The sequence below is a fragment of the Adiantum capillus-veneris genome, chromosome 26, assembly GCF_014529385.1.
Source record: "Adiantum capillus-veneris isolate H3 chromosome 26, ASM1452938v2, whole genome shotgun sequence".
NCBI lineage: Eukaryota > Viridiplantae > Streptophyta > Polypodiopsida > Polypodiales > Pteridaceae > Adiantum > Adiantum capillus-veneris.
In genome coordinates, this window is record NC_140956.1 from 22,016,753 (window position 1) to 22,043,825 (window position 27,073).

At 43.2% G+C, this 27,073-nt stretch overlaps 1 protein-coding gene across 2 annotated transcripts in view; it reads right to left on the reverse strand.

Annotated features, from left to right (window-relative positions):
- Positions 1-5,372: 5,372 nt before the first annotated feature.
- Positions 5,373-27,073, reverse strand: part of ACD5 (Diacylglycerol kinase family protein) — a 77,326-nt gene continuing 55,625 nt past the window's right edge. For both annotated transcript variants that reach the window (XM_086501234.1, XM_086501233.1), the window contains 7 exons: positions 8,108-8,480; positions 7,811-7,886; positions 7,588-7,740; positions 6,913-7,014; positions 6,337-6,726; positions 6,130-6,196; positions 5,373-5,957 (listed from right to left, as the gene is read on the reverse strand). In XM_086501234.1, coding sequence (XP_086357360.1) covers positions 5,820-5,957; positions 6,130-6,196; positions 6,337-6,726; positions 6,913-7,014; positions 7,588-7,740; positions 7,811-7,886; positions 8,108-8,480 — 1,299 coding nt within the window. In that variant the 3' untranslated portion in view covers positions 5,373-5,819. The remainder of the gene's footprint in view (positions 5,958-6,129; positions 6,197-6,336; positions 6,727-6,912; positions 7,015-7,587; positions 7,741-7,810; positions 7,887-8,107; positions 8,481-27,073) is intronic.

Below are 27,073 nucleotides of genomic sequence, written 5' to 3' on the forward strand. Positions count from 1 at the left end.
GTTGTCTTTAAGAGAGTCTAATATATGGTGAGTCTCTTTTGGAGGGTAAGTCTAAAATCTTTGGATTTGCCTTTTGTCTATATATAATCTAGACACAAATTAACAGAGTGAATTCCTCAACAGATCTTCTCAAAAAGTTTGTCAATGAGATTGAGGCCCGTTGCGCCAAACTTGTAGTTTCATTGGCTAAACAGGACCAAGCTTGGGCTATCATGACCAACGATATCTAGATGCAGCTAAACTTTGTTCGAAAGGGGGTAAGTGGAAAGGAGTAGAGTTTCACGACAAACTCTTAGCCCTGACGTGGTCTAGCCTAAGTTTGGGGGGCATCTCAGGGGAACTAATAAGGAAGTGCAAAAGAGTAGCTGGGGATTTGGAGTGGGGGGAAGAAACTAGGTACTTCAAGAACTCCATCTTGCAGTGGTCCCCCTGGTTCTCTAAAGTTGCAGGAGGACAACCACAAGGCCCCCATTGGATAGAAATTGCCAAGAAAGTGAATAATAAGGGGCTAAATTGGCTATCTTACTTCTGGGATGGTAACAGTAAGAGCCGGAAAGCCATTGACCTTCTTGCAACCCAATATCAACTAAATGGCTTTGAGATATTGTTAGTCAATAGAGTGATTGAAAATATTGTAATGCCAATCTGTGAATCCGGGTTTGACTGGAATGCCTGGAGATGACCACCAAGTAGTCTTTTTTAAAAACCACATTCTAAAGGAATATATGTTGCAATTATGCATGAGAATAATTGATCTAGCCCCCTCAACAAAATATGGAAAAGACAATGGTCGGAAGAACGGTGGGAGGGAAGTCATGGAGAACATCTGGAAGCCAAAGTGGCCGCAATTTATGAAGATATTTTTATGGAAGGTGATGTGGGGGGACTCTACCGACGAGGATAAAGATCCAGGAGAGAGGTATTGGGTCAGATCGATGCCTGGGGTGCAGGTTAGCTAGTGAGGATTAGGCCACCTATTCATGGAATACCATGCGATCAAATGCCTGGTAGGAAAAATCAGCAAGTGGGTCCAAAGGACATGGCATATTAGATTCTTCAAGATTGATTTGTTCCTTGGTGGCAAGAAGTTGAAAAGTCCTGCTCTTATCATATGCACTCAAACTGTCAGGTACTTCTTCTTTCAGCATGTATGGTTGGCAAGGAACCGCCCTATGTTTGAAGGAGATCTTGGTGTGGCAAGCTTCTCAAAGATTATACAAGAAAGCAAAGTGGTTATCTATACGTCCGGACGGAAGCAAGACTCGAAAGACTAGCCAATACTATAGTTAAGCCTAGTACTATAGTTCACCTACTTTGTTAATCCCGTGATAATAAGTCTCGATGAGAGGCGGTCGACACTGTAATCTTCAGCACTCAAGGCTCGGCCTGAGCTTGAGGTTGTTTTGTAATTTTATCAGCAATGTGAATAGTATCAACCATTGGTAGAGTAAAAACACCTCGTATATCTCTACTTAAAAGTCTTTACTGAAGCTTGCTAAAGGAAGATTTAAGGCTCCTCCTATATTGAGAAATGTGCATGATCTAGAAAATACCCTTCAAAAGTTTGGAGACACCTTAAGTTAGGCTCAACATAGGCAAAATGCCGGCCGCTCATAAAAGCCACTTAGACTTATCTTTGGAGGATTGATTAGAGTTTACTAAAGATCCCAAAGGCTCACTTATAGCAGAAACAAGGGAACTAGCAAGAGGAGAAAACTCACCATCAAAAGTATTATACAAATCGAGCTCATGAGAGTATTATGAGCATTTCAATATCAAGGAAATATCATAATGCCTTTGATGTAAGCTTATTGAAGTCATTCAAAAGCTCTCCTCTTACAAAGCCAATTCACAAAAATCCCCATAAATTGATTAGAGTTCCATTGCAAACTTGTGTATGGGTACATGTTTCAATAACATGCTTATAGCATAATTAATCTCTCAATCATTCAATCGTCTAGCAAAAATATCATGGAATGGTCTTTGAGGCAATATGTGATCCAATGCAATAAGCTCATTCTCACTTCAATAAGCTAATGGTTGAGGTCGATCTTGATAAAAGGGTTGCATAATATCATGAAACTTATACTGTGATGTGTCTAATTAATCTTTTAAGCAAAAGTTTACCAATTTTATTACTTAAGACACATTCTTTTAAAATTGCAATGCATGTTTGAGGGCTAAAGAGCGGTTCTCTCTAGGCTAGAGAGAAAAAATTACTCGTATCCGCCTTGAAGCTAGTCATGGAATCAATGGGAATGGAAATGCCAAAGTTAAATATGCATAAGGAACTTTGGGTCATTCAAACATGTTAGGGTTTACCTTTGGAATTCGATGGCTTTCTTTGAGAAAACAATGCCACAAAAAATGACGTGGGAGTGACATCTTTTATATTGGTGAGAAGCCCTTATATTAAGGGAATATGGAAAATAATTATCAAAATTACTAAGAATTTTCATTATACTATGGAAATATTTTAAGAGTCTTGGCAGAAGTATTTAATATCAAAACATCTAAAAAATGAACTCGAACCATGAATTTTGTGTCCAAGAGTAGTACATTATCGTACAAAAATATATGCGTAGTCCCTAAGCCAAAAGATAAGGGGAGTTACTACTAGAAAGCTCTATACCCCAATTTTTTTTTCCAAAAAGGGAAGATTGACCCCAAAAGTTAGAATCTTCGGAATTTATGGAATGCAAACTCCAAAAGTTGGCATGCCAATTGTTTTTTAGGAGCTATCTTTAGCGTCACTTGAAGCAATGACTTGCTATGTGAGTGTGCAAAGCATGTGCATGGAGTGCTTCTTATAGTGCTACAGAAGAAGCACTCATATAACTCTTTCTTCCTCTCTCATTTGTTTCTCCTAATACGTATTTGTATCTCTATAACACCACACCAAAGTTGAGGATTCTTGTTAATCCAAAACACTTCCTTGCATATCCTTTGCATCTAGCCTCTCACACTCTCCATATGGCTACTTGATTTATGTAATCATATACCTTTGAGAGTGAGGTTTGCATTTTATTTTCCAAAGCAAAATCCAAGTTTTCAATCATGAAAATCATAAGCCTTTATAGCCTGTGGTTGATTGCTAAGACCTATGTAGTTGTTTTTTCATCATGCATATAATTACGGTTTGCAAAATAATATAAAATTCCTTTGGAGAGGGATTGGCCCCCTTTATACAATTTTGCTTGCATTCTTGTGTCTAAGAAAGTGCATAACCATTCAACTAAAATTATCCCATGTAATTAAGCGGCGTTAGCCTCGTTTCAAAATGACATGCAACTTGTAGACCCAACTTTATGGATGATGAAATACTACAAGAAGAGAGAAAGAAGACCATACATCAAGATAACAATGGTAATAACAATCCATACGAGAGAATGATAGTCACCTCAGTATGACACAAAAAATGGAAAAATTGATGCTCAAAGGGACATAAAGACTAGTATATTCCTAAAAGGCTTACAAGTGACAAAGAGGAAAACGACCTTTAAAAATAGCCAAATAGGATTCCTTCTAGACAATAGGAGCCATAGGATTTTTTCCCATTATATGTTAAGTTGAATGACTGCAAGGGATGGAATGCAATCAAGTGCATTGGGTGGTCTTACCACCTGCAATGTCTAAACCTATACAAAACATGATTGGATGCACTTTATAGAGGCTGAAGGTAAAACCATGGAAGGAAAAGCCCTTTGATTTTATTAATGAGAAAGTCCTACTCATTCAAAGTAAAGGAAGAGATTTTGTGTCTCCTAGTTAAGGTCTTGACATTGTTCTTCAACATGTGGGTGCTCTTGAGCAGCATGCTCTAGAGGCATGCAAAAGCTTGATCACTTTCTCTAATGCTTGCTTGTTAGTTGATTAAATAGCCCCATGCAGGATGCCAGTAATGGACAAATACCAGCTATGGCCAAGTTGTATTACCAAGGTTTCAAGGGCCATGTTATGCTAGATATGGTCTCATGCTCATTGGTCTTGCTCCATAGCTTTATCCTTGTTGGCATTTTCGCTTCTAAAACTAGTCGGTTGCTTATAGACCTTGGACAAAGGCCAGCTGCTATGGCCCAGTTGCAATACAAGGTTTAAAATTCCATGGTATGCTAGATATGGTCTCATGCTCATTGGTCTTGCTGCATAACTTCATCCTTTTCAAAGCCCTCCTTGTTGGATTGTTGGCTTCTTAAACTAGATTGGCTGGATTTAAACTCTGGACAAAGGCCAGCTGCTTTGGCTGGGTTGTAATGCCAAGATTTAATGTGCCGCAGTACATTAGATATGGTCTCTTGCTCAATGGTCTGGCCCCAAAGCTTTATTCGAATCCCTTCTTGTTAGCATGTTGGCTTCTAAAACTAGATTGGTTGCTTTTAGACCTTGTTGTGGAACAGGGGGAATCCCCACTTGATGCATGAAAAACCACCTTCCTTTGAAGAGGTGTAAATTAGCTCTGCTCTTTTTGAGAGCTAAAGCTTATGTAAGGATTTGAATCCTCTGTAAAAATAACTACAATCCTTGATAAGAGAAGATGGCACCAACCCTGAGAGGCGCTCATGATGATGAGCTGCCAAGAGGAAGAGCTTATGAGCTCATTTAAGATAGATGCCGACCACTACTGTATATGGCTATTGCAGGCTTACTGTAGGTGACTATCGTAGGCCAAGAGCAAGTCGAGAGCTCTGACCAATGTCGTGAGCTACTATATAGGAGGCCAAATGGCCCACACAACACACAATTACGGTAGCTAGCCCTTGGCTAAGCTCTTGAAGCTAAAGGATGACAGCACCACCAACTGTTGAGCAAGTAGAGCCATCAGCTAAACGCAAATGGTGCTGTCGATTGATGCAACAAAATGGGAGTCTTGAAGGCTCATGAATGGAACCCATAAGAGTTGTGAGCGCAAGCAGGAGGCTCACAAGGAGAATTCAAGCATCACCTCTTACGCGGCTGGTGGTTTTACCAAAAGTGGTGACATAGTTCCCCCTTCTCCATAAGGGAATCATCCCTTTTTCAAATAGTGTGAAGAACATGGAGGAGAAATCTTTTCCTAAAATGTAGAGTGAGAATCTCTCCTGGATTAACCTCAAACTAGAAAGCTTATCTATAGTCATAATGAGCCATGATTCTAGTTAAAATTAAGCGGCACTAGGTAGTAATAAAATCACACAGAGCTTAACTAAAGAAACAAAGAATTAGCCAAAGAGACTAGGTGCCTTCATATTCAGTTCCTAAATGCTAATGCATGGCTAAACAAGACCTAAACCAGGCATAAAATGCTAGTAGGAAAAGGAAAGAAGATGATAACAATGCTAACCTAATAATAATCATAATCAGAGATTGAGTGCTAATATAAAGTACAATGAGAGTAGGGCTTATACAGCCCAAGAGAGGATCATAGTGATCTCATGCTTAGAGCAATTGATATGATACGTTGTACATATTTCCCTGGGGGGGGGGGATAAATGTGTGCCATACATTTAGTATACATTTTACATTTACAAACAAAATTTTCTACTTTAGGTGAGTCGTCTTGAAAATTATAAGAATGATCAATGTTAGTCATTCTCGGTTTCATTGGCTGAGTATGCTTGTGGCCTGCAAAAACATTCCCAAAGCCTTGCTTGGTTAGGTCCAAATCTTTATTTGGACCTTGGCAGTATAGCTTCACATTTGCCAACGAAATTTCTCAGTCACTCAATGCGTACCAACCAAACCTCTGGATGTGGGTGGGTGCTCCCATCAATTGATGGACCAAGCTTTAGACCACCCGAACAACGCTTCTAAATGATGACAGGCTGATAGCCAGAAAACCTTCAGATATCTGGACCTGAAGCGAAAATGTTAACCAGGCCGCGGAAAACTTGAGCTGAAAGTTGGTGTGCTGGGAATAGCTCACCATCAACATTCCATACACTCTCTTCCCCATGCGAAACAAAGTTAAACTGAGGAGTCTGCATTGCAAACATAGAAGTTCAAACTCCTTCAATCTCTTGGCACAATTTGTTCATCATAACCAAAGACCATACATATACATTTATTTCTTTCTACACCTGCACATACTCTCAAATATTCATGGACATGTATACAAAATACAAAAAGAAAAAGCAAGGTATTCTAACCTACCCTGTACTCTTCTACGAATGAGAAATCCAAAGAATCTGCGCCTTCCCTTGTGAGTTGAATCAGATGCCTGAAATCATACAAAAACATACAGAATTACTCATGAAGAGTCATATTCCTTGCTGGAAAACAGTGGCCAAATCAACATATTAAACTTCGTAGAAAATGTTTTTAAGGGCTCTATCAAATGGGTAATGGAAAGTCCTCTACCAAAGATAGGACAAGCGTGAGCACTCCTTCACAAGAATCAAATGAAGAAGCCCATCAGCAAGATGTGCACTTGCAGCCACTCCATTTGGTGCTTTTTCATTGCGACAAGATATTACTGCTGCACCTACACTGATGTAGGAGCCTCTCACATGCTTCCACTTTGGAGTGTTCTCAGAATTTGAAGATATGGAAGAGGTTTCATCCATCTCAAAAAAATCCATTCCATTTGAGCAGATGTTACAATTAAGACGACAAGCAATTTTATTCAGTCCTCCATTCCTCCAAGTTTTCTTGTTAAACAAGCCGCTCCCGTAATTTGAACTGCCTGGTTCTGACGTTCTCAAGTCTGTCTCAGGAAGCTCGATGTAAGAGATCTCAGCATCATACAGCCTGCAAAAACATTAACGATTCTCATCACGTTCAAAACAGTAGCTGACGAGGTGCGTTGGGAGATGGTTAAATTCTCAAGAGGTTCTGCTTAAAGGAAAGGAATGAAAAGAAGCCGGGCGGGAGGACGCCTGGAATTTTGATCTGTTTGCGTCAACATCAAAAAACTCTGAAGTTTCAGTACTGTACTTGTGCTGGAAAAAGACTTTGGTTCCAGCATAGTCATATCTCACTGGTCCCATCCATCGATTTGGCTCACTTTCCTTGATCACATCACCATAAAAGCCATACCTGGTACAAAGAAAATCTCAGACAAGAATTTTGAAGCTTGATGAGGACACGTGCATGCTCTCTCTACTGTTGCCAATCTTTCCCCATGACAGGAGACCCATTGAAAAGACCCCATTTTTGCGGAAAAAAAGCCTAGTACTTCCAATCAAACCCCTCAAAACCTAAAGCGCCTCTAGTGGTCTTTGAAGTCTCAAGGACGTAGAATACTAAAAATTTGTGTAAAGTGCTGCATTCAGGGTAGTCAAGTAGCTGGCCTATGAGGTATTTAGTACACAGTGATGAATGGCATATTCTTCTGATGCCTCAACTCAGAGACTTTATATTCAATCCATCGAATTGAATTGCTTTTAGGCTAGGAATATTTGTTATCAAATAGTTTATCCCGTATTGGCACCATTCTAAGCTTGCAGTGTGATGACAGAATTCATCCATGGTTGTTAGAAGGCATCCTCTCAAGAACCCTTGCTTTGTCTTTGCTCCTTCGATTCTTACTTGTCAAGGCCGTGCGGAAAGAAAACAGAAAAGTGGTGAGGAGGGCATTGTGGTCTATTATAATCGACTAGTAAGACCTACCCTGCAAAAGATGCAGCATAGCGAACGCGAGGTGATTCTTCAGCAGATGCCCTTGTGCTCTTCCAGCTCACAAGCCGAACGATGTCCAGAGGCATCTTCTCCCCGAAAATAATATGAAGAGCACAGGTGGCCACATTTCGAGATCCGGTCGTACTATCAAAGGATAAGAGCAAAGTGAGCTTACTTTCAAACCATGAGAAACTGATCACAAAGCTTGTTTCACCTAATAGCGATAGAATCCGTTGAGCCAGCTGGAATGATACCAATCCTGAAACCAGGTTTTGGGAACACAAAGCCACCTAACATACGAAACGAACGAAAAACTTAATATCAATGAAAGCTACTAAGCAGTAATATAAGGCTTAAGAAGATCTAACTTATCGGTAACTTCCCCATTCATAGAATCCCTGTTCATATGTGTGCAATCAATTGTCCAAATACCTCAGTATAAGAAAAATGTGTGTGCGCCCCAAGCATACATGAACAGTAGAGACGCTCAGCTTGGCTTTCAGTTTCTTACTTGATTGTCCTGCCAGCTGATCACACGTCTCAGGGGCAAACGGAATAACAAAACCACCGTCCTTGTAGAGAATTGAACTGCAATCCAAAGTAGGGGAACCATGGCAACTTGATGCATGAGAACATGTTGTTGTTGTTGAGAGAATGGGAGAGGCAAGATCAATATGCGAGCTTTGCATGGATGAACTAGAAGAAACAGCAGACAGTGTTTCTGTCACTTCGCTGCTTAGAAGAGGGTATAGATCTGCAGAAGGTGGTAATAATGATCCACTGCCAACAGAATTCGCATGATCATTAGGTCTTAGTGGGAGTTTGGCTCTATGATGTCGCAGCAAAAGACCATTCAACACTTCATTGAAGAGTCCATCACCACCCTATTGACACTTTCAATAATTAGAGGAGCTAGCAGCCATAGATAAGGAGGAAAAAAAAATGGGACTAAAGCAATGCTCATCACAAGCATTAAAGCCTGAAACAAAAGATTTAAGCATTGACTCTTACTCCCCCATAAAAACAGCAATACTTTTAAGAGACTTATCACAAAAAGAGTAGGTCCTGAAATGCAGTCTAAGAGACCTATGGTGCCATGTGATCACGTCCAACATTTTTTCACAGAAACAAAATGATTAGTTCTCAGGCCACATATTACGAAGTCGCATGGTGCATACGTCGCCATAGTCTACAAGAAAAATCAAGATAGATTTTAGAATGTCTTAGATGGGAACAAGTGGCTGCCAATTTTCCGACAAGTATTAGCTGTTGCAATCAAGAAGTAACAATCCTGGTAAAAGTGACGTGTTTTTCACCAATTTTAGGCCATAACCGAGCCATTCCGGGTGCAAAACATCCGGCTCGACCCTGCTCATAAAATCTATCCAATTGGCAACATTTAAATCATAAATTCTGTCACAAGTTAGTGACGTTGTTGCTCGCATTTTGAACACCTTGTTTTTTGTAAATTTGTGCATATGGACATGATGCCTTATGTCAAAAGGGTGTGTGAGATTTCTTTTTGTGGGTTTTTTAGCTTCCTTTGGCAAGCACATGTACATACAGTGCAAGTCGCTTGACTAGCACTAGCTAGCGGATTGCCTTAAGTGCCCGTTAATGAATTTTTTGAACTATGATTTGTATATAACTTAAACTCATGTACAAGCATAAAAAAAGTTCAGCTGATATCATATTGTTGTGCCTCCTCCATGATTTTTGATGCAATTTTTTGCCCTCGACTAGCCTTGTCTACGTGTAGTCGCGCCATGGCAGCTTGCTTTTTGCGCCAATTTTGCACATAAAGGTGCATAGATTTGAAATTTGTGGTTTTCAGAACTTTTGTTGCAAAAATGCAGAGAATTTTTGAGGCTTAAAAGCATCCCTTTTGAAGTTGTGGTTTGAGAGATACAGTCTGTTTCCCGCACGGTACAAGATATGGCAGACCACAGGCAATTTGTGGAAGCTCACATGTTTTGTGGTGTGTATACACTCAGAAAATGTGATTTTGAAGAATCCTTTGAGGAAGGGAGAAGCTCTTTTCCTCCACTGCATTGGTTGGCGTGTGTAGTAATTCCATGCCAGGGCAGGTGCCTAGTTTCCATGGTGGTCTTTTGGGTAAACGGGGATCACTTGTCTTTAAGTTGTCGTTTTGTTGGGGTTCTTTTGATGCCATATGTGGTGTTGATCTTGTGTCTTGAGCGCTATTAGGAGACATTGCTATAGAGATTCCCTTGCTCTTGTTTCCCAATAGTGTTTTGGTGTCTACCACCGAGGAGTTGCTTCAAGTGACCTTTAGTTTATAGGTATAATTGACGTGATGTTAGAGTTTCCAAAAGCACAAAGAAGATTGTGGGTAACAAGGTGGATGTGAATGAAGATATCAAAATGGCTGATCTTCGAGTATATGATAGCTTGGAGGATATTTTAAAGCCTTAGCTGATGACATGATGATAATGGCTGTCACAAGGCGGGCACCACGTGCCAATAGAAAAGAACAGACTGAACAGACTTTTAGCACTTCAATAACAACTGAACTGAAAGAGAGAGAGACGACACGCGACACGGAGTGGCGGAATTCCACCCCAGAGAGTATTGGCCCCAAACCTTGGCGCCCCTTTCGATATTTCTTTATATTGCATCATCAAAGTACAAGCCGGTACTCGAGACTCTGCACCTTCTCCAAGAAGCATGCCAGAGAATGAGCCCTAAGCTCATATTTAAAGGCCCTTGGCCTGAAAAGCAGTTACAGTAAAAAGCCTTTAAAACTCAAAAGCTTCTGGTCCAAAAGCAAAGCCAAAAACCTGCCAACGCAATTTACGGAAATCCGTACAACCTGCCACATCATCAGCCAACGCAAAACGCGGAAATTCGTACAACCTGCCACGTCATCATGTCAGTGCAATTTTCCAAAATCTCCTTGATACCCTTAGGGTTAGGGTTAGGGTTTCTACAGTTTTAGGATTTCTAGCGCAGCAAAAATTAGGGTTAGGGTTTCTGCTCTCGGGCAACCACGTCATCACTTTGTGATAGTTTAGGCCCCTCGGCCACATCTGTAAGTTGGCTCCATTCTTTAGGCTTTGACACGTCAGCAGTTTATTACGTCTCCCCTTCTTGAAAGAGAGTAATCGTCCGCGATTACAGCATACCTGCAAAACAACTCAAGTTAGCTCAAAAATTTTCGAGGGTCATTCCGAGGGACAATCAAGAGTTAGCTTCTGCTTTCTACTCTTTTAATCAAGGAGTTAGCTTCTCCTTTCGGCTGTTTTGATCAAGGAGTTGGCTTCTCCTTTCTGATCTTTTGATCAAGGAGTTAGCTTCTCCTTTCGTCCAGATTGGAACTCTTGATATTCCGGCGTAGTAAAATTAGCCATCACACCCAGACCGTACTGATCTTCCACGGGTGTCTTGATGCACTAAAATTACATACCCACGCAATCTCATCCAATTAGGAATATTCAGTAATTGGCACATCACAGTGCAACACAAATGCTCACATATGCATGTTACAAGACATAGAAACATAAAGCCGCCGATGAACACATCTCCCGCATAACCTAACAAGGTCCGAGCCGGGAGATATTCAACGACTCCCTCATCACTCCTCCCGCATAACCTAAAAAGGTTCGGGCCGAGAGATATAGAGGCCTTTTACAACCAAACGCCCCCCAGACCGCAGCCTGCGTCGTTTGGAGGTGTCGAGAGTAACCACTACTCAGACTTCTTAATACTCCTCCCGCATAACCATCCAGGTCCGGGCCGGGAGTCACAACAACAATACTCCCCCCGTAAATAACCACAAGGGTCCGGGCCATGAGTATAAAAAAAACAGCACTTTTCAATCATTCAATACTCCCCCCGCAAATAACCACAAGGGTCCAGGCCATGAGTATGAACAAGTATTCTCAAATATAATTTCTCACTACTCGACCCCGGAGTAAAATCACCAATCATTGAAACCAGTATTAAAACCAGAGTCAAACAATTCAAATCGGCACCAAGACAGGTTCAAAACAGATACCATCCATTTCAAACAAATTCCAAATAGGATCACCAAACAAGATCAAACAGAACTCAAACTTAAAAAGCAATCTCGACATCGGTCGAGCTCGAAAAGTCGACTCACTTTCCATCTTGAAACCTACACCAAAAATTAGGGTTAGGTTCCTTCCATGAGGTCGTAGCCGGGCACAACATGGTCCATCAGCTCTTGGATAGACAGTGTTTCTTTGGCGGCGATGGTAGTCCAAAGAGATAGCAATCACACCGAACCTCCAAGGTCATCTGCTCGTGAAGAGACATCTACTGAGAGATGTCGAGAAATTTCAAGTCGTAATCTGCTAGGCTTTCCATGGCAAGCATTTCGGGATACCCCACGCTGCCAAAAGTTGCACTCCGAAGGAAGATGTCAGAAACCATATAACTTCGGGCAAAATTTTTTCTTGAAAGCTTGCCAAGTCCTTGGAAGTGTGCGGCTTGGTAGCTATAGACATCTACATGGTACTGTCTCTGAGAAAAACAGGAGCTCGATACAAATCTTGGATCCTTCTCTTGCAAGTGATCTTAATGGCTTATGCCATGTAAGACATGAGCGGTGAAGACGGGAGCGCGCCCGATGCGCGATGAAGTAAGGGTGGGAGTGGCTAATAAGTCTGGGTTGGAGGGCGAAGATACCTCAAATAAATTTCCAATAGATTTGTCTGCTCTTTTATAGGACCGGTATGCTTTCAGAAAAGCACACGCCTGATGCTTTGATACCACTGTTACAAGGCGGGCACCACGTGCCAATAGAAAAGAACAAACTGAACAGACTTTTAGCACTTCAATAACAATTGAACTGAAAGAGAGAGAGACGACACGCGACACGGAGTGGCGGAATTCCACCCCAGAGAGTATTGGCCCCAAACATTGGCGCCTCTTTCGGTATTTCTTTATATTGCATCATCAAAGTACAAGCCGATACTCTAGACTCTGCACCTTCTCCACAAAGAATGAGCCCTAGCCTCATATTTAAAGGCCCTTGGCTTGAAAAGCAGTTACAGTAAAAAGCCTTTAAAACTCAAAAGCTTCTGGTCCAAAAGCAAAGCCAAAAAGCTGCAACCGCAATTTACGGAAATCCGTACAGCTTGCCACGTCATCAGCTAGCACAAAACGCGGAAATCCGTACAACCTCCCACGTCATCATGTCAGCGCACTTTTTGGAAATCTCCCTGCTGCCCTTAGGGTTAGGGTTAGGGTTTCTACATTTTTAGGGTTTCTAGCAACAAAAATTAGGGTTAGGGTTTCTGCTCTCAGGCAGCCACGTCATCACTTTGTTACAGTTTAGGCCCCTCGGCCACATCTGTAAGTTGGCTCCATTCTTTAGGCTTTGACACATCAACAGTTTGTTACAATGGCTCTCCATATACGTCCCGTGAAGAGAATTTTTTATGCTCACAAGTAGAACGGATGATATGTGTTTCAGAGCTCTCAATATTGAGCATGATAATTATTTTAGATGTAAGGATATTGTCTATTTCTTTCAATATGGTCAAGCCTTATATTATGTGGCCTATTGATCCAGGTGGACAACATGTTTATGCTATTGCTGAGCATGAATGGTTTAGCAAACTGGGTGTTATCTCCCCATACATCAGGATGGGCACTTGCAATATGTCCGACCAGTGAAAACCTGACCCTTAAAGTCCTATAAATAGGACTTAGGTCTCATTTATGAGACACCTTGTGTGATCACCACACTTGGACTCTAGGCCCTTGGCAACTCTGCCTGCACACCCGTTTTGGTGTTGGCTTGGTGGTATGGGACACCGGCCCTTGTGGCACAAGCTTTGCCTGCTTGGCTACAGGCTCCCAAGCTCAAGGGCAAGCCCGTATTGGCTCTATCCTCATGTCCGCTCACTACGTGTGTCTAAGTGTGAGTTTGGCTTGTGTCATTTCTTGTGTGCAAGATGAATCCGGTTATAGCCAAGGATATTTTTGAGGACAACAATTAAAAATAAGGACACGGCCCCACACATCAAGATGGGCGCCTGCAGATGTCTGGCCAGTGTGAACCTGACCCTTTGGTTATGAAGTCCTATGAATAGGACTTGGGTCTCATTTATGAGACATCTTGTGTAATCACCACACTTGGACTCTAGGCCCTTGGTAGCTATGCCCGGGCCCCGCACACCCGTATCGGTGTGGGCTTGGTGGTATGGGACACCGGCCTGTGGCAAAGGCTTTCCCTGCTTGGCTGTAGGCTCCAAGGCTCGAGGATGAGCCCGTATTAGCCCTATGGCTAGGAGGTTTGATGTCCGTTCACTACGTGTATCTAGGTGTGAGTTTGGCTTGTGTCGTGTCTTGTGTGCAAGATGGATCTGGTTATAACCGAGGATATTGTTGAGGGCAACAATTAAAAATTAGGGGGGAAGTGTTATGTCCCCAGACATCGGGATGGGCGCCTCCAGTATGTCCGGCCAGTGTGAACCTGACCCTTTGGTTATGAAGTCCTATAAATAGGACTTGGGTCTCATTTATGAGACATCTTGTGTGATCACCACACTTAGACTCTAGGCCCTTGGCAGCTCTGCCTGCACACCTGTATTGGTGTGGGATTGGTGGTATGGAACACCGGCCCTTGTGGCAGAGGTTTTGCCCGCTTGGCTGCAGGCTCAGGAGTGAGCCCGTATTGACTTTATGGCTGGGAGGTGAGCCTAATGTCCGCTCACTACGTGTGTCTAGGTTTGAGTTTGGCTTGTGTCATGTCGTGTGTGCATGATGGATCCGGCTAGGGACTAACATCCAAGTCCTATTTATAGGACTTCATAACGAAAGGGTCAGTTGTGAAAGCACCTCCTCAACTGCAAGAGGATCTCTGTCCTTGATCACTGTTGACATCAAAGCATAGTTCACCTGTAATAAAGTTCCATCTACCTCAGGAAATCGAAGTCGCTGAGATCGTCGCGTCGTACCGGCTTTACGCTAGTCGGGTGGAAAATTTGAAGTCGCTGCATCTTGCAAGGTCTCCTATAACTTGTCTAACTTGCTCCCCGAGGGGGAAGCTACTGGTATAACTCGCCCTAACTCTGCACTATGATGAGAAATGGGTGCATGCTCTTATGAAGCCTGAGGGTTAGGGGTAGGAGAAAAGGGTTCATCAAGAGGCAATGTCACAAAGTGATGACGTGGCGGACAGCAGAAACCCTAATTTTTGGAAATCACGGAGGCTTTTTTTATTTTTTTTTTATTTTTTATTTGGGAAAATGATGAGCGACGCGAATTTTGCTTTTTTTTATAGTCTATTACAGTGGTATCAAAGCACGGCCAATTTCTCTTCTACGGGAAATCCGATCCCCGAATTTTTTTTTTTCCGCGGCACCTATGGCTTCAGGCAATGATCAGTCGACTCCCTCTGCATCTGGAGATGCGAGTAGGGATCACAACGAAGATTCCGGCAGAGAGTATGGCCCGCCTTGGCCTACTTAGGCGGAGCGGTGAGAGATGGAGCGTCGCCAGTTGATCGGCGATGCAACAAAGATGATGCTCAATTTTGCCAAGGACCCGAAGATGGCAAAATATATGAACCAGACCTCTTTGGAAGAGGTACAGATGGAGTGGCAGAGAACCACAACACCACTCCCGCAACCCGCTCTCAAGAAAGCTTCTGCCTCCAAGAAAATATACGTAGAAGGAACTAGAGAACGTGGTTGATGCACGGATTGCTCAGCTTTTTGACGCGCAAAAGAAAGCCAAAAAGCACGGCAAAAAGCAGAAGAAAAGCACTGACTTTCTAGGTTATTTGGGTCGTCAGTCGACTTTTGACAAGGCAAAGAAGCAGAAGAAGCGTGTCAAGTTTGAAGGCTTACCCAGTTCTTCTTCTTCTTCTTCTTCTGATAGTTCTTCTAGCTCTTCAGACTCGAGCGAAGAAGACAGGAAAAGCAAAAAGCGAAGCAAGAAACAACGCTTCGGAAAGGACAAGAAAAAGGCAAGGAAGTCTAAGTCTCGCCCAGTGAGTGATACTTCTACAGAGGACTCGTCTACGGACAGTTCAGACTCTGACAACGGAAACTTTTATGCGAACAAGAAGAATTTTTACAAAGCTAACCAGTATGACTTTCTCAAAGGTGAAAGCAAGAAAGTCCGCGAGTTTAAGAAAGGTGGCCACTCGATCAAGTTTGATACTTTTTCAGGATACTCAGATGCTTGTAAGGCTTTGTCTTTTATACAGCAGTTTGACATCGCTTTCGCGGGAGGATGCTATTCAGAGCACTCCAAGATTCAGAGAGCTACCTCTTCCCTTAAGGGGAATGCTCGTACTTGGTGGTCCACGCTTCTTTTAACAAGAGTGCGCCAGTTAAATGGCTGAAATTTAAGAAGCTTTTTATTTCTTCTTGGTTGACGCAAGAATATGAACGAGATGTACGAGCTGCTTGGAACCATCTTTGGATGACCAAGAAAGATACAATCAATGCTTACTGTGAAAGATTCTGGAGCTCTTTTCTACCCGCCTCTTCATTCAAGAAGATCTTGTTCAGAGAACAGATTGAGCGGTTTACCTTGGGTCTACCTACAGAGATCCGAGATCACTGCTTGGAACAGAAGTCAGCTTCTATTCAAGAGTTGATGAGTCATGCGAAGCGGGGCTTTGCCATTCACTCTGGCAATCTGACCTACCCCACAGATGAGGCCATGACACAACGAGCCAAACAGACTTCTGGGAATGAAAGTAGAAAGAAAAAGAGCAACTCGGAGAAAAAAAGATGCACAACCCAAGCTTACTCCTGAGGAGAGAGCTCGCTTCATCCGAGAGGGGAAGTGCTTTGGATGCGGGGAACATGGACATATCTCCGCGAAGTGTCCTAATAACGCACAGAAAGAACAGAATGATAAAGACGACGACAGGTCTGAGAGTTCGAGAGCAGCTGAGGAATGTGGCAGAAAAGGCAGATAGAAAAGCAGAACTGGTACCACATGGTGCTGGACCTACACCGAATCTAATGAATGAAAGTACAAACTTTGCCGCTTTTTTGGGGCAAAGTGAAGGATTAGGAAGCTCTTTTGAAGGAGCCAAGGCCAACTTCTTTTCACTTGGAATTGGCGGCTCGATTTGGAATTACGCCCGACAGACTGACGCCACATGCAGAGGTAGTTCGACTGGCACCCGGATGGGATGTTGCCATTACACCGAGCATTGGCAAAATTTGTTTGCAATGATAGGGGTGTTCAGGGCACGCAAGTGACGTTCTACTCAGGATCCCTTGGTACCACAAGAACTACGCCGTGGTTGACTACCGGGCCGAGAAAGCGACTTTGATAAATGAAGGGCTTAGAGATTGTACTTGATGAACTTCAGTTTCTTACTCATTCTTTTGGGAACTGAACGTTGGATAAAGGTTGAATATGTTTTGACCTGATCAAAAGAACGCCAAGATTTTTCTCCACACTCATGCCGATTGCTTTTCAGAGGGCCTGAAGATCATACCATTGATTTGATACCTGGAAGCACGTCACCGAATCGGCCACCTTCCGTGTGAGCCGAGTACAGAATGAAAAGATTATGAACCCAGTGAAAGACCTCTTGGAAAAGGGTCTTGTCCAGCCTAGTACTTCACCGTATTGCTCTCCAGTGTTGTTGGTTTTGAAGAAAGACGGATCTTGGAGAATGTGCATCGATTATAGAGCTCTCAACAAATCACCATCAAGAACAGATTTTCGATTCCTAGGATGGATGATATACTTGACAGGTTACAGGGATCCTCGTGCTTTAGCAGGATTGACTTGAAGAGTGGATATCATCAGATCAGGATAGCGCCAAGAGATGTCTACAAGACAGCTTTTCGGACGACTTTTGGGTTATTTGAGTTTTTGGTGATGCCTTTTGGCTTAACCAATGCTCCTGCAACATTTAACAGGATGATGGACAGGATTTTTCGAGAGTACAGGCTATTTGTTGGCACTTTCTTTGACGACATCATTGTTTTCTCCAAGAATGAGGCAGAACACAGAGATCATCTGCTTCAAGTCTTTCAGGCATTACGAGATCACACGTTAGTGATTAATGCCAAGAAAAGTGAATTTTTCCTACCAGAGATACACTTTTTGGGACACATTGTGTCAGCAGCAGGAGTGCAAATGGACCCGGCCAAGATAGAGACTATCCGTGATTGGCCCGATTTGAGGAATGTCCATGAAGTTAGAAGCTTCTTGGGACTGTGTTCATACTACAGGCGGTTCATACGAAAGTTTGCAGAGGTTGCTTCCCCTTTGCATACCTTGACACAGAAAGGAGTACCTTTTTCGTGGGGACCCACAGAGGTGACTGCCTTTCGGACATTGAAAGAGAAATTGACTACACGACCAGATTTGACTTTGCCGGACTTGCAGAAGTCATTTGAAGTATATTGTGATGCTTGTGGTCGTAGTCTGGGTGCGGTCTTGATGCAAGAAGGCCATGTCATAGCTTACGAGAGCCGTTTGTTCTCTAGGCCGGAGATGACAGCACAGATCTATGAGAAAGAGCTTTTGGTGGTTATCCATGCTCTTACTCAGTGGCGGCATTACCTACTCGGAGCGGATTTTACTGTCTTTACAGACCATCAGAGTTTGCGCTACTTCTTGTCACAGAAGCAGCTTTCGGAAAAGCAGATGCGGTGGGCGAACATCTTGTCACAGTTCCACTTCCAGATTGTCCATGTGCAGGGACAGAAGAATGTGGTGGCAGATGCTTTGTCTCGGAAACCGTTGGTTCTGGCTATTTCCGCGATACATCATAGGAGCTTCGAGGATATGGTCGATTAGTATGCCACAAATACAGAATCTTACAAATTTTGCAGATATTTTCACACGGATACGGGATAGGGAGGCAGTAGCTGGATACTCCCTTCGGGAAGGCTACTTGATGAAAAAGACTATGTTGTGCGTTACACAGCCGTTGAGGGATAAGGTTATGACTGAATGCCACTGTCCACCTTTTACTGGTCACCGCGGCATTGCTACCACCATGAAGGGGGTAGAGAGATACTTCTTTGGGCCGAGACTCAAAAAGGATGCGGAAGAGTTTGTGCGCACTTGCTTGGTATGCCAGAAGGTCAAGTTTGACAAGCATAAGACACGGGGATTGTTACAGCCTTTACCAGTACGCACCCACCCCTGGGAAAGTATTGCAATGGATTTCATTTTTGATCTCCCGAGAACACAGAATGATCACGACGATTTTTCGATACATGGCACGTCTGAGATGATTGTCTCCGACAGAGACCCCAGATTTATGAGTTTGTTTTGGAAGGCAATTTGGGAGAACATCGGTACGCGGTTGCAGTTCTCGTCATCGTTCCACTTGCAGACTGACGGGCAATTTGAGATTGCCAATTTAGTGATTTTAGATTTATTGAAGTCTTGTATCTTGGATCAGAATACTCAATGGGAAAAGAACTTACCTTTGGTGGAATTTGCCTACAATAACACGATACACTCTTCGACGGGGAAGACGCCATGTGAGATTGTTGAAAGTGCTGCGAAGGTTCCATCCTTCCTGAGCACGAAAGATTAGATATTTGAAGCGGATGAATATTCGCAAGATTTGGATACGGCTTTTGCCAAGGTTCGCGAGACTTTGCAGGAGTCTCAAGAACGACAGAAAAAGGCAACGGATCGCCATCATTGCGACTTGAAATTGAAGGAGGATGATTGGGTGCTCTTACGTTTTGAGAAGGCACGCCTACGAAAGAAAAAGGGAAAGGAGAGGCTTTTTCCAAAGCTTAGTATGTGATACTACGGACCTTTCCAGATTACAAAAAAGATAAATGATGTCTCCTTCCGATCGAAACTGCCAGATACTTGGAGGATTCACAATGCATTGCATGTGAGTCTCTTGAAACCTGTTAAGGGTGATGTGCCTGATGATGGGGAGCCTGATGAGCAACCCGTAGTGGAAGAAAACGAGGAGATCCTTGTTCTTGAACAGATTTTGGCACATAACGATACGAAGAAAGGTAAAGTCCGAAGGCGGTTCTTGGTTTAGTTCAAGAACTTTCCTGCATTTGATGCGAAGTGGATGGAGGAGGAGGACCTAGCAGATACTCCTCGGAGTGTGAAACTTTACCTCGATGTTTTGGTTTAGCATAGTCTACTCCAAACGGAACCCAGAAACTCAGCTTGGCCGAAGATCTGGTGCAGTGGGATGCACAAGAGGGGAGTTACTCCGCTCCTTTGTCAACAGATGCCTCGATTTTGATACTAAAGTCACTGATGTCTCTTTGAGCTTCAGGGATACTGAGAGCTGACAGTATTCTACTGGATGACTTTATGAAATGGAATTCCTGATTATGATACTGATTTGTTCTTGACTTCTTGTGAGTGTAGGAACTGATAGACGAAATGACTGCAGCATTTTGGTCTGATTGATCTTGAATAGACATGGTTGCAATAGAGGTTAGTCAATCGGACATCGATGAGGTCTCGATTAGACCTAGATGTGATTGCTAGCTACATTGCCGATAAATCATGGTCTAAGATCCGAATGAATGTTGAATGTCATGTGATGTCCTGTGATGTCTGGTGATGTCCTGTGATGTCGTGTGATGTGACCGTCGATTTTGTACATGTGCTAGATGTGTGTTCCTAGTACGTAGGTACTAACAGTCAGTGTCTGCTAAGACGGTTTATGGCTTTTGTCGGTTTTGCAGGCGTAATCGCGGTCGATTACAATGCTTTCAAGAGGGGGGTATGTCACAAAGTGATGACGTGGCAGACAACAGAAACCCTAAAATTCTTGCAAACCCTAATTTTTGCCAGAAACCCTAATTTCCGAAAATCGCAGAGGCTTTTTATAATTTAAAAAAAAAAGGGAAAATGATGAGCGACGCGAATTTTGCTTTTTTTTATAAAAAAAAGAGAAAAAGACTCTCTAAGAGAGAGAGAGAACTGATGCTTTTTATTTTAAAAGCTTTTGGGGCTCTGCTTTTGGGCATCCCTTGTAACCTTTAAATTAGTGGTGAGGGCCTCACTTCTCAGAGCATCTGGACGCAGAGTCTGAGAGTGAAACCCTAACCGCTCTCTTGTACTTTGATGATTGATTAATACAAAAAGAAATACCGAAAGGGGCGCCAGTCTTTGGGGCCAATATCTCTAGGCACGGAACTCCGCCGGGCCAGTGCAAATCTATTGTGATCTGTGAATTGTTTTGAAGTGGTTATTTGGTGCTGTCACGGTTGATTCTTGACTTGGAGTGTCCAAGTTTGTTACAGGCAAGACAAAATTTGGGTCTCCAAGTATCAGCAAATCAAGGGTCATCATGTCACAAACTGTTGACGTGGCAGACCCTCGAACAACACGACAGGCTGACGTGGCAGATTCCCACAAAACGCGCCGACAGGCTGACGTGGCAGATTTTCACACAACGCATTGAACTGTTGACGTGACAGCGTACGGAATTCCGCAATCTACACTGCTGCTTTTTGCTGGCTGATTTAGCGTTGGCAGCTTTTGGAGAACTTTGCTTTTGAGTTATAAACTTTTGGGGCTCTGCTTTTGGGCATCCCTTGTAGAAATAAATAAGCCCAAGGGCCTCACTTCTCAAAGGCATCAGGACGTAGAGATTGAGAGTGAGGACCCGCGGGCTCTTTGTACTTTGCACAAAGATTAATATAAAAATAAATATCGAACGGGGCGCCAGTCTTTGGGGCCAATACCTCTTGGTATGGAACTACGACGGGGCGTGTCGTCTTTTCTGAACTGTTTTGAAGTGAATCTCTGTTGTGTTGCGGTAGAATCTTGACTTGGGGTGTCCAAGTTTGTTACAGTGGCATCAGAGCACAACCGATTTCTCTTCTACTAGGAAATCCGATCCCTTATTTCGTGACACTTATGGATTCCGAAAACAATTAGTCGACTTCTTCTGCATCAGCTCATGCGGGAGGAGATCACGCAGAAGATTTAAACCACTTAACAGAGGAAGAGTACAGGCCACCTCGACCTACTCAATACAAAATTCAAGAGATGGAACGTTGACAGCAAGTTGACGAGTGCACAAAGCAGATGATTAAATTTGCGAAAGATCCTTAGTTTGCAAAATTTTTGTCTCAACAATCCATCGTTGAAGTGCAGACTCAGTGGCAGAAAGCCACCGAACCACCCATCAAACCGGCAATCAAGAAACCTCCTTCTCCGAGGATGTTCACAAAACAACAACTGCAAGAGGTGGTTCATACCCAGATCAATCAGCTTTTGGACGCGATCAATCAATTCAAAAAGCAAGTGAAAAAGCGCAAGAAGGGGACTGACTACCCTAGTTATTTGGGCCTTCAATCTTCTTTTGCATATGCAAGAAAGCAGAAGCATGTACGATTTGAAGGACTACCTAGTTCTTCTTCTTCCTCTTCTTCTGACAGTTCTTCTAGCTCTTCAGACTCGAGCGAGGAGGACAGAAAGGGCAAGAAGGGAAGCAAAAGAAAAGCTTCGGAAAGGGCAAGAAAAAGGCAAAGAAACCCAGATTCCGCCTAGTTTCAGACAACTCTACAGAGGAGTCATCCTCTGACAGTTCGGACTCTGATGACCACATCTTTTATGCGAAGAAGCAGTTCTACAGAGCCAACCAATATGATTTCCTCAAAGACAAGAGCAAGAAAGCAAAAGAGTTTAAAGGTGGACAGTCGATCAAATTTGAATCCTTTTCAGAATTTGGAGATGCTCCAAGGGCTTTGGCCTTAATCCAGCAGTTTGACATAGCCTTCTCTGGACGGTACTACTCAGAGATTAGGAGGGCTGCATCCTTTCTCAAAGGAAATGCTCGAACATGGTGGTCCACTCTTCTTCTGAGGAAAGAAACTCCAGTCAAGTGGTTGAAATTCAAAAGGCTCTTTATTTCTTCTTGGCTGACTCAGGAGTACGAACGGGATATACGAACCGCTTGGAACCATCTTCGGATGATCAAGGGAGATTCTTTGGATGCTTATTACGAGAGGTTTTGGGACTCTTTTCTATCAACCTCTTCATTTAAGGTCTCTTTTAAGGAACAAATTGAGCGGTTTTGCTGTGGACTCCCTACAGACATCCGAGACTACTGCCTTGAACAAAAGTCAAATTCTATTCAAGAATTAATGGGTTATGCGAAACGGAGTTTCTCGATACATTTGGGAAATTTGACTTACCCCACTGCTGAGATTCTGACTTAAAGAACCCGAAGTTCCCAAGAAAGAAGGATAAGGATACACGACCCCAGCTGACTCTTCGAGAGAGGGCTAACTATATCAGAGAGGAGAAGTGTTTTCGTTGCGGGGAACAAGGGCACATCCCCGCAAAGTGCCCCAAAAAGGCACAGCACGAACAGAGTGAAGACGGGCCAGAGAGGTCTAGAGCAGCAGAGGAACGTGGCAGAAAAGGCAAGATGAAAGCAGGACTGGTACCAGATTGCATGGGTACTGACCCAAGCCTGATTGATGAAAGTACAGAACTTTGCCGAGCTTGGGGCAAAGTGAAAGATCAAGAAGCCCTGATTTTCTTTGATGGAGAAACCAAGGCCAACTTCATTTCACCTGAATTGGCGACGCGGCTCGAGATTACACCCAACAGGATGGGACCACCGGCAGAGGCAGTTCTAGTGACACCCGGATGGGACATAGCCATTACACCTTTCATTGGCAAACTTCGGTTGCATTATCGGGGGTATTTAGGGCACGAGGACTTCCACATCATGCCTTTGGAAGGCTGTGACGTCCTCCTAGGAGTCCCTTGGTACCATAAGAACAACGCCGTGATCGATTATCGGACAAAGAAGGCAACATTGACGAATGAAAAGGGCCGAAAAATTGTACTTGATGTACTTGAAAGAGCTAAATGATAAACACAAAATGAACATGTCTGACCTTGACAAACGCCAAGATTTTCTCCACACATGCTAATTGTTTCTCTGAGGGCCTCTGATTCCTGGAAGCACACCACCGAACCGGCCACCTTACCGTGTTAGCTGAGCCCAGAATGAAGAGATCATGAACCAAGTGAAAGACCTCTTGGAAAAGGGTCTTATCTTGCCGAGTACTACACCCTACTGCTCTCCGGTGTTGTTGGTTTTAAAGAAAAACGGATCTTGAAGAATGTGCATTGATTACAGAGCTCTCCATCAATTCACTATCAAAAGCAGATTTCCAATTTCAAGGATTGATGGTATTCTTGACCGACTTTAGGGATGCTCTTGTTTCAGCAGGATTGATTTGAAAAGCGGATATCATCATATCAGAATCGCCCCGGGAGATGTCTACAAGACAGTGTTTCGAACAAGCTTCAGTTTATCTGAATTTTTGGTGATGCCTTTTGGCCTTACCAATCCTCTAGCGACTTTCAACCGAATGATGGATAGGATTTTTCAAGAGTATAGATCGTTTGTCGGTGCTTTCTTTGATGACATTATAGTCTTCTCCAAGGATGAAGCAGAACATCGTCACCATCTGCTACAGGTCTTTCAGGCATTGCGTGATCACAAGTTAGTTATCAATGCCAAAAAGAGTGAATTTTTCTTGTCAGAGATACTGTCACATATGGGTGACGTGGCATGGCCCTGGACACACTGTCACAAACGGGAGCGCATAACAATGTAAAATATACTTGGATAAATAGAATTTATCACTTAATACTGAAGCCAAAGGATATAGAGAGAAATAGATAGAGAGAGATAGAGAGTGAGAAGATCGACACAGTATTGGGGACCAGAAGATGGGCTGGTCCCCCCCCCGTAATAGTATCCTTATTATTGAGGAGAAGTCTATACAAGCACTTGAACCGAACGTATTACCACGTTCGTTCTAGAATAAGACTTGATGGTTCCCGGAAGCCTTAGCTTCCGATTCCTAGGGCAAAACCTATTCCAAGGAACTTCCGTTCCTTATTCCAAATCCTTGAGAACCAAGGTTCTCGCCTCTGCATCACACCTTCCAGACTCAGGGCGTGGCATCCCTGCAACTCTTTTCCGACTCTGTTTCCAGACTCATGTTCCTGCAGAATAACTCCGCTTTCTTGGCCACGAAGTCCTTTCCTTGGAAATTTCAACTTCCGGATCACATCTCGAGAGTCTACCTCTCTTCAATCCGTGGATCTACTTCCCAAACTTGGGTACGAAACCCTTGGGCTGATCTAGCTCTAGTTCCTCAGAGCGCTTTCTCCTGCAGAGGCTCATGCCTTCCTCTGCTCCTACTCCCTCACGAAGAGGAAGTACACCTGCAATCAAATACTCAGAGATCATAACATGAAAATCGTTACCTTCAAAGTCTTGACACTCGAAACGCAACTCGGTTCTTGAAAAAGCAATTCCCCGGAAGAGATCTCTGCATAGAAAATCCTCTCTTCCAATCCTACACACAAAAGAGGTGTGTTCTCGGGTTCCTTCTCGTAAATCAGCCCCGTCTATGACGTTTATGGGCTGAAAACAGAGAAAAACAGCAGCTTGTCACGATGAAAACAAGTTCCGTAGGCACTTCTTCGCAAGGGAACTCGCGCACTGGGTCTTGACGACATCTGGTACACTTGGGGCAGCCATGGGCATCACCGGCAACGTCCTCTTTACAGCTGAAATCTGCAGCAACATCTCCTCCTTGCAAAGATTGTTCTTCCCCTCTGAGTGAGGGCATGTGATGCTTTTATAGCTCCTAGCCACGGGCACGAATAGCTGCTAGCATAGAGATCGTGGCCGTTCTTTTTTTTTCATTTTTTTTTCGCTGCTCTGCCAGAAAAAAAGAGAGAAAACGCTGGCTGATCTGTTGCCTTATTTATCAGATGGCTGCCCACTTATTAAGTGGGCAGCCGGCGTATTTTAAAAATAGTATGAACCTGCCCAAAAACTCAATAAAACCTTATAAGTTAAAAACAATGCTTTCACAGCACTTCCGAGGCATCCCTGGATGCAATCACATGCACAGTTACAATGCAGACATAGACTTCCTCGCGGGAAAGCATCTGCTTTCCCGAAAAGCAATCCCACTTTCTCACAAAGCATCTGTTTTTCCTCAAAGTTTCCTCTGAACCCATCTTCATTCAAGTGCTTGCTTTTTCCTTGTGCACAATTCTAACACAGTTCGGAATTTCCTCCCGACTATGGATATTGCCTTTCCGATGCACCCGTCACCCACCTTGTGACGCATCAGGAATACCCATCACCTAGTCCTTTCCTACCGAACTTACGGTACAATCTCCTTCACGATGCTCTATGTCACCCATCCTATGACGCATCAGAGATGTCCGTTCCCGGATGGTCGGATACTTCTTTCCGATGCTCCTTGTCAGCCATCCGATGTGACGTATCAGAAGTACCCGTTCCTGGTGCCCTCACAGATATTCCCGTTCTCAGTGTTCCCGTTATTACTTTAAATGACGCACTAGGAATACTTTGTACTCGGATGTCTCCAGTGAGAAAAACCCTCTCACTTAAAATTCCAATAATTCATTTAGAATTATTTTTCCTGTTGTTCCAAGCGAGAAAACCCTCTCACTTATAAATCCAATAATTCATTTAGAATTATTTTCTTTCAAATAACGCCAGTTTAGCAACATCCCTCTCACTTATAAACAGTTGTCATCAACTGTAGAGGTCCAATTGAACTGCCCGGGAAGAAACCGAAAAGATTCCAAATCTTGCTCAATGGTGAGTTGAGCTGGTCCTTTCTCAAAAGAGAACTTCAAAATTAAATTAAACAGAAATTCAAAAATTCAATAATTCAATACTTACCTTACCGGTTCATGTCCTTCCTCTAGTACCTCGAGGATATCCTTCACCAATCATCAAACTTACGAGCCATGTAAGAACTCGTCATTCGCGTCTTTCCAACAGATCGGAAGTTTCTTCATCCGAGAATCTGTTAACTCAATTCCACCTTCTCAATCCCGAGAAGAATAATCCTCCTAGAAATCAATCTAGGTATCTGTCCATGCACATAATCCTGCGTTGTTAGTCCAGAGGATATTAAACCTCTTGTGTCCTCCCACATAGGGAATGCCCAAATCATAAGAGTATTAATCTCGATATCTTCCTTCATAAACAAAATCTACGATCACCTTAAAGAAGGTTCTTGTTTCGGGCCGTCGCTCAACGTAGGCGAATGGTTCCAATCCGAAGATTCCTTGTGCACGGCGGCACTTCCTTGCAATCTTTTCCTCCTGCAAGTTATTATCACCAACAGTGTTTTCCTGACGCCCATTAGCGTCTCTTCCTTGCAGAGGCATCCTTGCAAGCATCTAGGACTCCTTGCAAAATCTCAGGCAGATAGGATTCTAGCCATAGCATTTTCTGAACGTACGTTCAAACCCGGTTCACAATAGAGCGAACCCTCTTTGATTCTCAGGGATGTTCTCCCATATGTAATTCTTACCATTTTTTAACGGTGGCGAACTATATTCTTACGAACATAATAGTTCGAATTTATTCCAGCAGCGTGTAAATGCTACTTGACCTGCTCATGGAGAATACGCAAAGAAGAAGGCATTTCTATAAAGCCAACCAGTATGACTTCCTCGAAGA